Here is a 15,140-nt window from a genome sequence, read left to right on the forward strand (position 1 = left end):
TAGGTTCATGTTTATTATATATGTTTAATATCTGCTTTCGCAGGAGTAAGTTTGACTGATTTAAAAAACAATATTCACAGTGGATGTACGTGATGTGCAATTTTTGTTTGACGTTAATACTAGGATTTTGTTTTCAGTGTTATGTGATCTGGTAGTCATGAATATAAATTGAAGATAAAGCTTTGTTTACACAGAACACATGTGTCCACATAATCACAAAAAGAATAACAATCTAAACAAAGCAGAACACATGAGCTTAGAAATGAAACAACAAATAAAAATGGAATGAAATATAACGAGCTGTGAACAGCATAAAACACAAGCAAGCTGGTGTGCATAAAACCCAAGGATGAGACGGGACAAAAGCCTTAAGAGTGAAGATAAATTATCTCCACAGTGAAATCTTTATTTGTGTTCACTTTTCAAGTTAGTTTCCGACTAAACACCATAAACCCTCGCTGGTGTGGCCGTCTGCCGCGCTGCCATCCGCTGGTTTGTCTTTATCTGGAAAGGTGCATGCTTTGCATGATCTGCTATCTCCCAGCAACATGCCCGAGGACACACACACACACACACACACACACACACACACCAAAACAAAAAATGTCCTTTAACAGCACATACTGCCGGGTTTCTATTTAAAGGCTGGAGGGTGGGGGTGAGGGTGAGGGTGGGGGTGGGGTCCACAAAAGTCAATCTACAGTACGGGTCAGTACATCTGAAAGCCTTTACCACTTCAGCCAAATTCTTTGTCTCCCTCATTCACAGCTCGTTATCTCGAGCGCAGGCTTCACAAAGGCAATTGGCATTATATTGTCCGGACTGACATTAACCCCTGATATTTTCACTGCTCTCCATTAAAGTCCTCTTTTCCTTCTCAATTACCGGGCAATTCCCACAGAGCGAGGGGTCACGGCGACCACGGAGAGATACTTAGATACTTTCTGACAAAGAGTGAAAGAAAGAAAAGAAACATAAACTGCAGCCGCGATTTGTTCCGTTTTTTTTTTTTTTTCTTCTCTTTGTCGTCTTTACTTTTGTTTTGTCTTCTTTTTGGACACAAAAGCTCGCAACATCCCAGATCAGGGTTGGCTCTTAAGCTGCTTTTTACCTGATCCCCGCCAAAATGTCAGCCCATTCACGTCCCACGCGGTCACCCTTCTGCACCGCCGCGGCTTCACGTTGACAGGAAAGTGGAGGAATGTGGACCAAATTAATGTGAACAACAGTCGCATACAGGCCTTACCTGACATGCTTTATTGTGTGGACTATATCCAATTGAGATATTTAGACTGAGGGTTAGACCGAGGTCAGCCGAATAGTTGCACGGCTTAATGATAGCAGTGGTTGCTCAGAGGGTCAGTTGGCTGGGTTCAGCATTTCCAGACTAAAGTCCCTATCTAATCTCAAGGGGCGTGATGAAATCACTCTCATGTCATGCTTAGATTTCGGGAACATTTCACATTGTTGTGTGACAAAGAATTTCTCAACCTGATTTCAACATTACATAACCGCAATTTCGTCATTTTGTAAATATATAGACTCGACTAAGAATGATGGATGTAAAGTCATTTTGTGAGACGTATCCGCTTTTTCCACTTCCGAGAGTCAGCTGATTCACTCACTGTCGGCACTTTTTCTTTAGTTGGTGCTTTAAACGTTCCAGAGAGTATTTGCCATGATTTTTTTAAAAAACAGATGCCTTTTTCCAAATTCATCTATGCATCTTGCATGCTTACATACTCGTCCACACTAACAAGACTTTGGTGTCCTCATTAGCACTTTCCCCCCCACTCGAAGCCCCCGGCTGTATTTGAGGACGCCGTGCAGGTCTTCAGTCAGTCAATCCGTCCAAGACTTCCCAGAGTTCATTGTTCAGTTACTCCCCTCGGTCACACTGTTACCACGCATCATCTTTATTAGACCCGCATAATCAAATCTTCTTAGTCTTGTTATGACTGTATACAAGAAAAAGTGGAGGTAGTCATGGTGACGTCTCCCGTTGGTTTGTGGACTACGGTTTTAAAGCCTTAAGTTCGGCATTTTGGCCGTCACCATCTTGGATTTTTGAAGGAAGTGACCATATTTGGACTGTGGAGGAGTGACGGGTGGATCTGATAACACAAGCAGCAGAGTGGCACCCTTACTGGATCTGGATCCATCTGGTCTCTGGTTTGAAGCTGCTAACAAAGTTAGCTTCATAACTCAAGGTCAACTTTACAGCTAAATGTTAAAGTCATCTTAGTAGCTAACTGTCAATCACCAGGTAGCCCCGCCCTAAAGCATCTCCTTCTTTCTGGTCTGTTTGACTCTAAATGGACCATAATTTACTAAATGAACATCATGCTGGATTGAAGAAGACTTGAAACTAGAGATTGAGACCATAGACTCATGTTTACAATGTTTACTGATAATTAATCAAGAGAGAAGTAGGGCCATTTTCTTCTTAGACTTCTTTTTGCAACCAGAGGAGTCGCCCCCTGATGGCCAGTAGAGAGTATGCAAGTTTTTGCTGCCTGTTCTCATCCTAGGTTTGTATCCAAAACTGAAATGAAATACAATGGACTGCTGTGAAACAAGCATTAAAAAATGGCCACTAAAATGGAAATGACTGGTGATAATTCCCCGCTCAGCGTTGTTATTTCAGAGTGTGCCGGGTTGTTTTGGCACTTTGTGTGTGCGGTCTCAGGCTTGGGTCAAGGAGTGTTATAGCTCCAGTGAGTGTGCAGCCCTGTGCTGCGATGTATCATGTGAGCTCCCAGCATGGGCCCTACATCCTCCACAGCTATTTCTGTCAGTGTAAAATCATGAGAACCACTTTAACCAACACACGGCTGGCCAGAGGGCAATATCTCGGCTCTATGCAGCGCCAAGTCTGCTCCCCGTGACAGGACAACAGTCTGGCTGTGTGTTCAAAATGAATTAGATTTCCCTCTTTGTTTTTTTCACTATTATTTGATGGTGGTACATTGGAGGTCTGGCGCCAGACAGATGAGTGTTTTAGGGTTAAAGCTGCGATAGGAGTGACAAAAATCCATTTGCATGGCCTTTGTGAGGAGGTGGAATGTCAAACAAACACTTTCCCAGGGTTTTGGTAATTCAGAGAGAGACCCCAACAGGCTGTCAGTTTGAACCCTGCAACTCATTACTGACTGAGCTCAGCTGATTTACAATCACAGCCTGCTATAAGCTGTGGCAAACTCATTTTATAACGCTTTGATTTGAAGCAAATTACAGTAAATGTTGCTTGGAACTTCAATAATTAGCCTTGAAGGTTCTGTTTCCAAAAGTCCTGTAAGATGAGCTGCACAGTGCGTCATTATAAAGGTGCAGTTCACATAAAAAGAGAAACATGCAACGGCCATGTAAAGATGATAGTGCAGATTATTTAATTATTTTATAAATATTTCTTTCTTTATTTCAGTATACAAAATAACAGTATGTACAGCCACACAAAAGTGGTTTACAAAATCCATGAGTTCAGCTCATATGCTCTGAAAAATAGAATATATTTTGAACTGCATGTCAGACATAGAGGAGATAATGCACCATTTCACAAAGTCCTTAATAGTCTTCTCTCAATCCACAGGGATGCAGATCCTGTGTGGTGAGAGTCCGAAACGTCAACCACAAAAAATGTTCCATGATTGAAAAGTACTTTGAAGTTCCCTTTGTGTTCCCTTTCCCCATATTGTCCATTGCTGCAGAGGAAAAAACGTTTAAATAGTACCTAAAAAAAAGTACCACGCGGATCCATCAGATTCCTCGGAATGAAGCAAACAAACGTCTCTGCCTAGTGAGGGGAAAAGACAATCCCTCTCCTCCAGCATAAAATCCTATATCATTTCTTTTTATTACAGATATAATAAAATAGGCTTTGAACATCCCTGTTAGGGGCGTTTATAATCATTAACAAGAAAAAGGAAATACCCAGGCGGACGGCAGTCTTCACGTAAACTGGCACTGTCACCACACTCTCCACGTCCAGCTCTTGTGAAGCAAAAAAGCTCAGAAGCCCAATTGGCAGTTTGGAGATTTGATACAAAAATGATACTGACACGACAAAAGACCCTGTCTCGTTGAGATAAAACATGCTAAAGCTTAAGACAGAAGTAAGCCTTCTTGGTACTGTAGTGCTTTGGTTAATCTGTGGCCTCGGGCGGCTGCGGAGGACTGCTGGTGGGGCCGGCGGCGGCGGCGGCGGCAGCGAAGGTGGCGGCGGTGGCGACTCATTTGCAGACGTATCGCTCCACGATCCGCTCACACTTCTTGCAGGTGACGTAGCAGCACCAGTGGTACTTGCAGTGGCAGCGCTCCACCAGCTTCTCGGTGTACGGGTTGTAGCCACGGCCGCAGCACATCAGGTCACAGCTGTCACTGCCCAGGGAGGTTTTGTTGCACTGCCTGAAATAAGCAGAGAAAAGTGTTAAATTTGACTTTGTGTCACAACTTATTATGCTTTAATAAGAGAGAAAGGGTGGTTCATTTTGAACAAAAACAACCAGCTATGAACATATTTTAGTTTGGTTTCCTGCCTGAGACAATTCGGTTTACAGCTTAATTCTAAAATATTTTGTTGAGCACGCACAATAGTCCTTTAAAAGAGCTTGACCGTCCCGTGTGCCTGACCCTTTTCAGCGGTGGATGCTTGGGAGCCTCTAAGAAGTCTAAAGCATGTTGAATGAGCGGAGAATAGCCCCGTCGTAAATCACACTGAATACACAGGGCGGCCCTCCCTTTCTTCAGCTTGTCTTCTCCACATAATTGCATTGTTTTATGATGGCAGCGTGTTAATGACCAGCGTGGTGAGGGAGACACTGAGGCTGCTGCGGGAGCACAGGAGAGGGAGGGAGACAGGTTTATTAGATCGGTGGGAGCTGGGAAGAAGACAGAAACCTCACACTGCTTTGTCGGGAGCGGGATCTCGTTATATCACCGCTGTGCTGTAAGCGATGGAAGAGGACAGCGCTGTGCATTGTGTCGTTCACATCTGTTGGTTCTCAGTAATGTAATTTAAGACTAACGCACAGGCTTCAATGGCATGTCTCTTCCCAGGGCTGTGACGCTGCGTCGTACCGGTGATCACATTTGATCCATTTAGGCACGGCTGCTAAAATTAACTTCCGCTGTCCCAGATTCTCTCCTTCTATCAAACACTCTCAGGTCTTGTGAGTTGGTCAGAGCCAACCGTGTAGACGAGAGCGAGGTCAATGTAAGTGTCATTTCATTCCATCCATAAAGGCAACCTGCATAGCAACATTCTCCCATAATCAAGACGCTATTATTATTATATATGAGAGCACTGAACCGGAAGGCTGCCCGTCTGATGAAAACGTCCACATTGGAGTGGAAAGCATTAACCTACCAACCTTCCACCAATCTTGCTCATTGACAATCAACTTCGAGACGAGTGCTAGCCAACCAGAGGCAGAGGAGGGCGGGTCTAAAGTCAATCAATCTACCGTAAATAACAGGCTACGTAACTGTCAGTCACCGTAAAAAGAGGTAATTTAACATGCGGATGAGAGGGCACTTCGACTTTTCCCAAAAAACTTCACTTATTGCTTTGGTTGCCATGGTTGTCTACGGTCCCGGTCTAGACATATGGGAATGATCCGTCCTCACACGTACGCTCACAGTCACTCGCACACAAACACTGGCGTCACACGTTCCTGTAGTGTGTGTGGCTGCTGCGTTATCAGGCTGCAGACGTGGTGACAGTGAGTGTCCATGACACGAAGCATGTCTCCTGGTTATCTGGAGAGCGGCCTGTGGCTGAGGGACACGTGATGTGGCAGTCATATGATGTATGACATTTCGAACATGCAACAACATCACGTTCCATTTAGTGGAGCTTTTTAACCTTAATCAACTTAAGGGTGCTGGATGACTTTGAAGCACACGTGGGTGTGATTTATTCTTAGGAGGTGGCGTGTCTGACGGATGATTCGTGGGGTTGATGAAAATAATATGAGATCTACATTTATCCTCTAAAATGTGCCTCCTGTGCCAAGCATCAATAAACAGTTTACACGACCTGGGACTTTGGAAATTCAATACGTTTGCAAGATAATGCTGCACATTGAGTTCTGGTCAGCCAGATCAGAGTCGGACCCTCAGACAGAGGGGCTCCTCGCTGCCCACTAGCTTCTCACGCAGCACGTAACGCCGTCCCAACTAAAACACTGGAGCCGGACGGCGTAAATAAACCGTTATCTTCGGCTTCCCCCGTTTGTGTGGCCCTCTCCAATCAATATCAGCTCAAGTGCACTCAGCCCTAAGAATAACGGCATTAGTCATTAGATAGCGGGACAACGGCTCCAGTCACAGTGGCCTTTTCAGTGACGAGCCACAGATGGAGCCCTCTCAGGGGCCGCGGGTCGTTATCAGCTGGCCCCAAACGTAACGGTGCCACCAGGCAGGACGCCACTTCACCAGAGTCAACATCCTGGGAGCGCATACATCCAGGATCCGCCATTTCCTCTTCCTCTGATATAACAACCAAACAACAGAGGACTACCACTAGCAGCAGACAGCCCCTCCTCCTCACAGCCATGCACAGCAACGCGGCGTGGCAGTCTCACCTGTCCTGTGTGCCGACGGAGCCCAGCTTGTCATTCTTAGCACAGAAGTCCGGGGAGCTCTGCAGGTAGACCAGCTCATTCTCCCTCACCGGCCGGATGTCAATGTCTTTGGGTACCAGCTGCTTGCGTGTCCCCATGGGCCGGTGGACCACTTTGGTGGCGGACAGGTACTTGGTCTTCAGGTCCATGGCGATCTCCCTCAGGTCTTGCAGGCCTCTCCAGCAGGTCCTTATGGAGCAGGAGCCGGACACACCATGACATTTACACTTCATCACCAGCGCATCTCTCAACGCCTAGAGGACATTCATACAAATAAGATACAAGTCAGCACATACCACCATACCGTTTTTACTTCATACCTGAACATCTTTTTAAGAATAGTGAATGTTAGAAGTTAGAATCCCCTCTCTAATATCTATTGTATATTGTGAAAACATCTTCAAGACTACAAGATTATATTTGAACACGTCATGATAATCAGCCAATACACATTTTTACTGAATCGAGTGTGAACGCATCATAAGAAAACTCATTAACTAGATCTACAATTTAAAGACTCCAAATTAAAAAAAAGACTTCTTTTAAAACACGTTCAGAAACATCTTTAAATGTTTGTGCTTATTTTAAGACAATTAATAATATATATCCATATAGCTCACCTGTCTCCCGACTTCACTGTTGTGCAGGTGCATCAGTTTGTTGGCATGGGAACCAGCGCGCTTCATCTTCATGGGCGCGTCAGAGAACTTGGAGCCCATGATCAGACCGTAGTGCAGGTTGTCAGCGCAGCCGCCCCAGCGGTATCCGGGCTCGGGGATCTCCGCGGGAATAGGACCACATGAGCACAGCCGCAGGTCTCCTGACGTGCACGCCCGCGCTATGGTGTGGCTGATGGTCGCGGCAGACAGGGCGTAGACGAATGCAGACTCTCTTGTTCCTGTCGAAACACAGACGAGACACAAATTAGAGATAAAACAAAAAGCCTGGTCCTGCAAACTGACACCAAAGCCATTCGAAGATAAATTTATCCTCTAGTTCAATGCTGACACTTGAGCACAAATCATAGTCGAGTTATTCGCGGCTGCAACCAACGATTATTATCATCATCCGTTCTCCATTAGAGTAATCTTTCGCTCTATTTAATGACAGATTATGGTTAAGTTTCCTGTCACAATTTCCTGCTGCCCCAGGTGACACACTCATGCTTTATTTAGTCCAACCAACTGCTTTTTTCTCTTCTTGAAAAATTAATTATTGTGAAATTAAATTAATTAAATCATTTCAGCTCCAGTGGTTATTAGTAGCAAAGCACACATAGATTCAGAAATTAAGTTGGTAAGTATTAGGTAATAAATTAAGCAATATTTAAATTATATATAAATACTATTTATATCCATATCAATTCTGATTATTGTTACCGGTATATAATTATTACATAAATTATATTATAAATATTTATTATACAGTATAAAATAGTGAGCTACCAGTACGCCGTATTTCATCTCATTTTATTCAGGTTTAGCGAGATTATTTTTGTTATGGTTGTCAGAAAAGTATATTTGTTAAGTGTTAGTGTGAAACCTGTAACGGTCAGCTTGAATTTACTTTGGTTCCATTGATGAAAAGTTATCATCTATAAAAAACCCAAATCAAAACATCCACACAACATTCTCAAACCACTTATAACCAACTTCTCTGCTTTCCAACTGTCTTTTTTCCCACCAGAGTTTCACCGTCTCGGCGGGGGGGAAAGAACCCGAGCGTTCAAAATGAAACGATCAAACATAGTCCATCACTGCTCCGGCTGTAAGGCAGAGTGAGCGATGTTGTAATTGGTGGTGATGTGTGTACACAGAGAGCACATATGTTAAAAAGCCGGGGAGCAATTGGAAGTAAGGGAAGAAATCACGTATGACCGTGGGCTGCAGAGATCAAAGCCGTCCCTGGACAGAGATGAGCCATTTCCTGTTCGCTGCAGACTGTTCATTTGGCAAATGGCAGCCATATCCACCGCTCCCCCACCCACAGCTCAGCAAAGGCCTCTGGCTCGCTCAAGGTCCTTTTAGCAATAGACGCAAACGGATAATACTGTGGATTTCGTAACTCAGAAGCCGTTTTTATATGAATAAGAACAGCTTCACTAAGGCCGCATCCCAACATGCACACTGAGGGTTAAGTTCTGTCCCACGGTCAAATCGTCAAGTGCTTCAAGACTCTTGATGAATTTTTGAGCACTTTATAAACATTTTAAGTAAATCCACATTCTGCAGATTTTGCCGAAGGGAATTACCCACAAATCATAGCGTTTGGCGTTAGCAGGGAAGCCCGGAGGAATTTAAAAATATGATGGGGTGGCATATTACATTTACACAGAAACATTAAGTTTAATCTAGTAGTCAGAGGAACAGGCTGTATTACGATTCATTCAATTTTGCTTATCGAAGCTGTTTTGCCAAAGACAAATAAATCGATTATTTGACAATTATGTCTCATGGAAGACGTTCAAAACCCACAGTTTTTGTGTCATCAAAGTAAAGTAACGTGTCGTATTTTAACCATTTCAACCCTCGCAGCCTCTCACACTCAACCATTAACGTCCCTATAGAGAGGGTTCAGGTCAGGTCTACATGTTCTGCTCGGGAATAAATTATATAATAATTTGGCTGGTGGCAAAAAAGTGGTAACATTAAAACCATAAATCCACCATGATTCTGTATGAAGATTCTTACGACAGCAGTCATGTTAATACATACAGACAAATATGTATGTGAGCGCAGACGCCAGCAGAACAACCGCGGATCAAATCAGCCGTTACTGAACCGCAACACATGCAGCATTCAATGACCTCAGTTTATGGTTATTCACTGAATGTCAATCATGACCATAAACATGAGACTCTTGCGGGTAAAGAAAAGATGGGAGCGGCTCTTTGGAAGTCGTTCCAATCTCTTTACAGCAGCGACGTACCTCGGTCCAGATCCGGCCGGTACTTGGGAGAATCGATGGGGATGTCGATGGAGGAGCAGTTCCAGCGCATGTCAGAGAAGGTCTTCTGACACGTCTTCTTGACCTCGCGTGCGGCCGTGATGATGGTCTGCATGAGCTCCATGTTGCTGCGGCACAGCTGAGCTTGGGAGGACACGAGGCCGGGCAGCAGCTTACAGTGTTGAGTCTGGTTGATGTGTAGAGATGTAGGGGTGTGTGAGAGCGACCTGCAGGGGGGCACGGACACACACACAACCTGGTCAGTAACCGTTACACAGCAAACACGTTTACGCTGCAGTGTTTAGGTTTCAGGATCGTGTGTTCGAGCATTTCAAGCCTTTTGAGACGCATCAGAACAAACGATTGAAAAATTGAAACAGATAATGCTTCAGGCGGGAAAATACTTTGGCATGTGTTGCAGAGAAGAACCATCTTATCACAGTGGAGATCCCGAAAGGAAAGTCAGCCGTGGATTCATAAAACATAAGTGACACGTTCTTGGCTCAGGGCTTGTCTTTTGTTAATGCGTAGAAGAGGCCTTGAGATATTCCCCGAAATAAAAAAAATGTAAAAAACACTAAATTCAGACCCACAGTCAGATCAGAAACTCTATAGATGCCTCACGTTAGCATTTTCCGCTCCAGAAAGCGCCGTCCTCTGCGGCCTCAGTTTGACATGAATCATGTGTTTGCAGAATATTACAGGGTGCAATTTTTTGATTTAAACATTTAGAAGTTATGGAGTATTAACTTAATAGAGAAACCGCAGGCCGAGCAGGTTAGCTCTGATCTCTGTTTCCGCTGAGAGTTCGTGAGAACCAGGCAGCGCCGCCTGCACCTTGGCCTGTTTTGCATTAGGGGCCGAGGGGCCGCCACTCTGTGCCCAATGATAAGCTGTGACTTGGCCGGGCTGGTGGTAACCCGGCACTCACAGGTGTTTACAGCCGCATCTGTTTTGCGTTGCGCCGCCGTGCATTATGGAGACTGAGAGAGAGCTTAGATTTAGCACATGCCATCCCGGCCCTGATGGGCACATCTGCTCAAGTCTTCCCACCGCCAGACTTACAACCGCTCATTGTGATAAGAAGCCGCGGATATTTCGGGCTCAGCCGGTTAGCTCTTCAGAAAGAAGACTCAGGGATAAAAATATGATAAAAAAAAAACACGACGGGACACGCAAACCTCAAAAAACCTCAACCGTGCAAAACATGCAATTGAAACATAAACAAATTCAAAAAATGGCAACTTGGGGGATTTTATGGACTTTCCAAAATTGTTGCGTAAATTATTGTTTACTTTAACTCTCCTCTAAAAAACTGCGTGTGAGCAATCAACATTTGTGTCAATATTTATGTCATTGCAGCTTCCCTCTGCAGCACACTATTTTTACACTGATTGAGGCCTAACGAGACTATTTCTACTGGCACAACGCCGATATATTCATTATTCACGTCTGTATTCGCAGACACCGCGCCGCCACGATGTCACGTCTTCCCCGTCTTATTCTCATCTTCTTATTAAGATACAGCGGGGGGTACGGTTTGGAACCGCATCCTTTAACCGAAGCTGCAATAAAGCGGTTTCCGTTCATAACTTGATGAACTCGTGGCTAATCTGCTGTCCCACATGTACAGAACACAGCCTCTCCCTGGACCAGGATCAGCTTGAGGAATGTTGGGGCCCATTTCAAAGCTGCCACGGCCCCTCCACTCCATAAAATAGTAAAACATGCGGAGAAGCGACGCACTATCTGGCGTATCTTCATCTGTTTGGTGGTTTGACCGTAAAGCAGCGTTAAGAGGGTGAAAGGGCCTAGAGAATGAGATGGCGAGGCCTCTCCTGAGAATACTTACAGCCATTTGATGCCGGAGCAGACCTGAGACAGCAGCAGAGCCGTGAGCACACCAAGAGGCAGGACATGAGAGCTGCTCCTCATGGTTGGACAGGGACTCCACTTCACACAGGACACAAAGACGAGGGGTTCGATCGGGCTTCTTGGCTTACGCTCAGAAGACAACTGACATGACACGGCCTCTTCTTCCAAACCCTGTAATAAATAACATCGATGATATGACTTGGCGATGCAGGTTAGAAATATTTCCCCCCTATGCGATGGATTGAACACTGGTTGTGAAAACGCTTGTGCGCGCTCTAAAACCGTACAAGGTTACAGGATCATTTAAAAACCGATCAAATGTGATGATAACGTGAAAACCAGATGGAGGAATTATTACTTTAAACTTGCATATTAAATAAAGACCAAGACACGTTGGAAAACAATTAAAATTAGAAAAATTGTAGTTTTGCAAGAAAAATTCTAAACAGTTGATTTATTCTTCTTTACAGCGTTCAAGCACAAAGAAAACCATCCTTGTACATGTAAGTAATCACAGAACAAGAAAATAAATCTGTCTTTCTTCAGTTATTTTGACTTCATTCTACTTTCTGTTGTTTTGTTTTCAACCATTTCATGTTTTAATATAATTTACACATTATATGATGGCTGATTGTATTCAGTATCGCGTTGTTTGGTGATGAGATTTGAATAAAATAAGTTATTTACACTCACTGGAGGTTTTGCTAAACTTTGTAACAAAGGAGGCTTGTTTCCTGTGATTTAACTCCATCTGTCTGAACGCGTCAGTAAATCCTTCTCGTTGGGAGACTTTTAGATGTGATCACAGCAGAGGATCACCGAGGTGATCTTCTGCCATCACATCTTTATCTCATGGTAAATCTCTTTGAAGGGAGCTTAAACTGGCCGCATTCAGGCTCCTGATAGCGGGCCTTTTAAAGTCCTCATATTAATTATTGTAATGAGCCGAGCTGAAACCCGTCTCACTCGGCCAACTGCTTTCCACTCACACTCACTCTGACTCTGACCTGGAGGCGAAAATCCCTTAAAAAAAAAAAAAACTGATCGAGGCTCTCACATCGATTTAAAACAAGGCCGCCTGTTTCCTGCGCATTTCAACTCTTTGTTTGCCGCCTGGCGTCACGTCTGTTCAAATAAATCGGCCTCGAGTGAGATTAAGTGTTTAAATTTACATTTGAGCGAAGTGGGCTGAATGGCAGCTCCTGTTTCCTCCCGGGAGATAAAGGCTGATAGCCTCAAACACCGGCACCGAGCCGAGACGCGCCGGCCTGGGACGCAGAGTCAGATCCGCGGGGATACAATTACAGGAGAGCGGCCTCACTAACGACTCATAAATATTATATCACCTTTATATAACCTTTAATAACGCGGTGTGCTCGTGGAGACTGAAGCAGGTTAAAGTTGTGATAAGTCGCATATAAAGGCAGTAAATCGTTTGATATCATCCCCTCCACACCGACAAACAAGCAGCTTTATGTCCACTCAGTAGTCCTGCACGTTAGACCGGAGTCCTGCACGTTAGACCTGATCCTGAGTCCACACGGACTCCTGCATAACTGTTCCCTCCAGACCAACAAGTTCCTCCTCACCTTTGCCGCTTGCGCTCAGCTTTCACCCAACAAAAGTAGACCAGAGGGGAGAAGAAAAAGGTGTGAATATCCTCCCGGAGCGTCGTCCGCGTCGCTAAGAGCCAGATGCGGCAGTAAAATCCAGCGTGTGGTGGTAGAATAGCTCCGGACAGGTACGCATGGTGCGCAGCAGAGCGGCGGGCCAGACAGGCTTGAGGAGCGGAGAGCGAGTGAGGCTGAGTGGGGGGCAGACCCGGCTTTAAAGTCCTACCCTGCCCTTCTTTGATCTCACTGCTGATGTCAGACCAGCATTAGCATAAGAAAGCGCGCTGCAGCGGGACCTGAGCGCAGCTACTCGTTTACACGGCGCTCCCCCGGTTGCATGGAGACCCCGGTGAAACACCGTGATATTCCCGCCGGGAGGTGGAGTGAGTTATAGTGCGTCTGTGATGATGAATGACCTTCTTTTAATGGCATTTTTATAGCTGCTCTGGTATCATACTCCCATAAACTGCCATTACGGTTCTCAAAGGACACTTTCTAGGGACCTTATCATTATGCTTAATGGGAGCCAGTATTTTCACGCCGCCAATTAATCACATAGGATATTACATGGCTGTAACATTTAAGAGTCAAAAATATGAAGCCTTACAAGTGTGTTTGGGTTAGAATATTTCCAAAAACAGCTTTAGTTTTGCTATCTTATTTAGAAATTGTTAGACTGCTAAAACGGTCCTAATATTATTTGTTATAAATGTCCCATATCAACTGTTGCTGTAATTAAAGTAACAGTGTTAAAGGGCCACAATGACTTATTTCATATTTCATTCTTCAGATGTTAAAATAAACACAAGTGTCATATATGTCCACAGATGAACGGTCCATTATTGTTCAAAACTTTGAAATGTAGCCTACTATATCTACTATATCTTATGTAAGATTATGAAATAATAGAATCACTGAAATGATTGAAAATGTCCACGTCTCATCCTTTTTTTTTTATCCAAATCTATTGAGAAACAATGTTTTGCAGTCTGATCGTGGTCGTCTCGCCTTCATAATCAATGTTTCTACAGGCAGTTGTCAGAGCAACATATAAGAAATATAATGTATTTTTTAGATAGAAGCAAATCATTTCCCGTCTGAAATGTAAACGATGACTTGAATTCAACACGACACGGACATCTCTTTCTATTAACTTGTGTGGATACCATTCAATAGTTATAATACGCTCTAACACATTGTGACATGATATTGCGGTACTCTAAGCTCACTCACGTGCACACAGATTCTATCCAGCATATGTTCTTTACATTTTTTTTTTTGAAAGTCACTGAGTTTTCCTGCATATGAACGACACTGTAAGTGATCCGCTGCAGAGCCAGCTGTGGGAAAGTCGTGTATAGTTTCCCTGAGAATCCGCTGCACCTCCAGCGCTCAGACAAAAGGCAGTAGTGAGCTGTTATCCAGACCTTGACCTTGCGACTGGTATAGCTAACATGGCTGGCCTGGTGCACCGCTAGCTGCTCTGCCGGGGAACAGCAGATCAGGTGTTGTCATGCTGTCTCTGGAGCAGACACATTTACGGACCACGACAAGCCCTCTTCCTCTGGGAACACCCGGATCTAGTGTCCAAACCTGTTGGCCAAACAGGGTTTACACGCAGTGTGATAGCTCCGTGTTTACAGTGGGGCTGCCATCCTGCAGAGAGACTCCATGTGGTTTACACATAGACTGTATATACGAAGTGGACGTAGTCATGGTGACGTCGTTTTGATGCCTTGAGTTCGGCATTTTGGCCGTCGCCATCTTGGAATGTTTGCATCGAGTGAAGGAAGTGACCATATTTGGACTGTGGAGGAGCGACGGGTGGATCTGATGAAAACAAGCATAATTCAAGGTGGATTTACAGCTAAGTGTTAAAGTCATCTTCGTAGCTAACTGCATTGGTAGCGACCTGTCAATCACAAGGTAGCCCCGCCCTAAAGCATATCCTGCTTTATGGTTTAGTAGACTTTAAATTGACTATAATTAATTAAATGAACATCATGCTGGATTAGAGGTTGAGACCATAAACTCATGTTTACAATGTTTACTGATAATAAATCAATCGAGAAGTATAATTTTC

The 15,140-nt window shown here is 44.3% G+C and overlaps 1 protein-coding gene across 1 annotated transcript; it reads right to left on the bottom strand.

Annotated features, from left to right (window-relative positions):
• Window positions 1–3,384: 3,384 nt before the first annotated feature.
• On the bottom strand, window positions 3,385–13,255 carry wnt11 (wingless-type MMTV integration site family, member 11). Its single transcript, XM_084028320.1, has 6 exons — window positions 13,034–13,255; window positions 11,422–11,615; window positions 9,552–9,796; window positions 7,244–7,521; window positions 6,585–6,877; window positions 3,385–4,404 (listed from the first exon to the last, which is right to left on the bottom strand). Exons 2-6 carry the CDS (start codon window positions 11,502–11,504, stop codon window positions 4,230–4,232), a joined length of 1,074 nt encoding a protein of 357 aa, XP_083884446.1. The 5' UTR covers window positions 11,505–11,615; window positions 13,034–13,255; the 3' UTR covers window positions 3,385–4,229.
• Between the last annotated feature and the right edge of the window lie 1,885 nt (window positions 13,256–15,140).

This window comes from Eutrigla gurnardus, assembly GCF_963514095.1.
Source record: "Eutrigla gurnardus genome assembly, chromosome: 15".
In the NCBI taxonomy this organism is placed as follows: domain Eukaryota; kingdom Metazoa; phylum Chordata; class Actinopteri; order Perciformes; family Triglidae; genus Eutrigla; species Eutrigla gurnardus.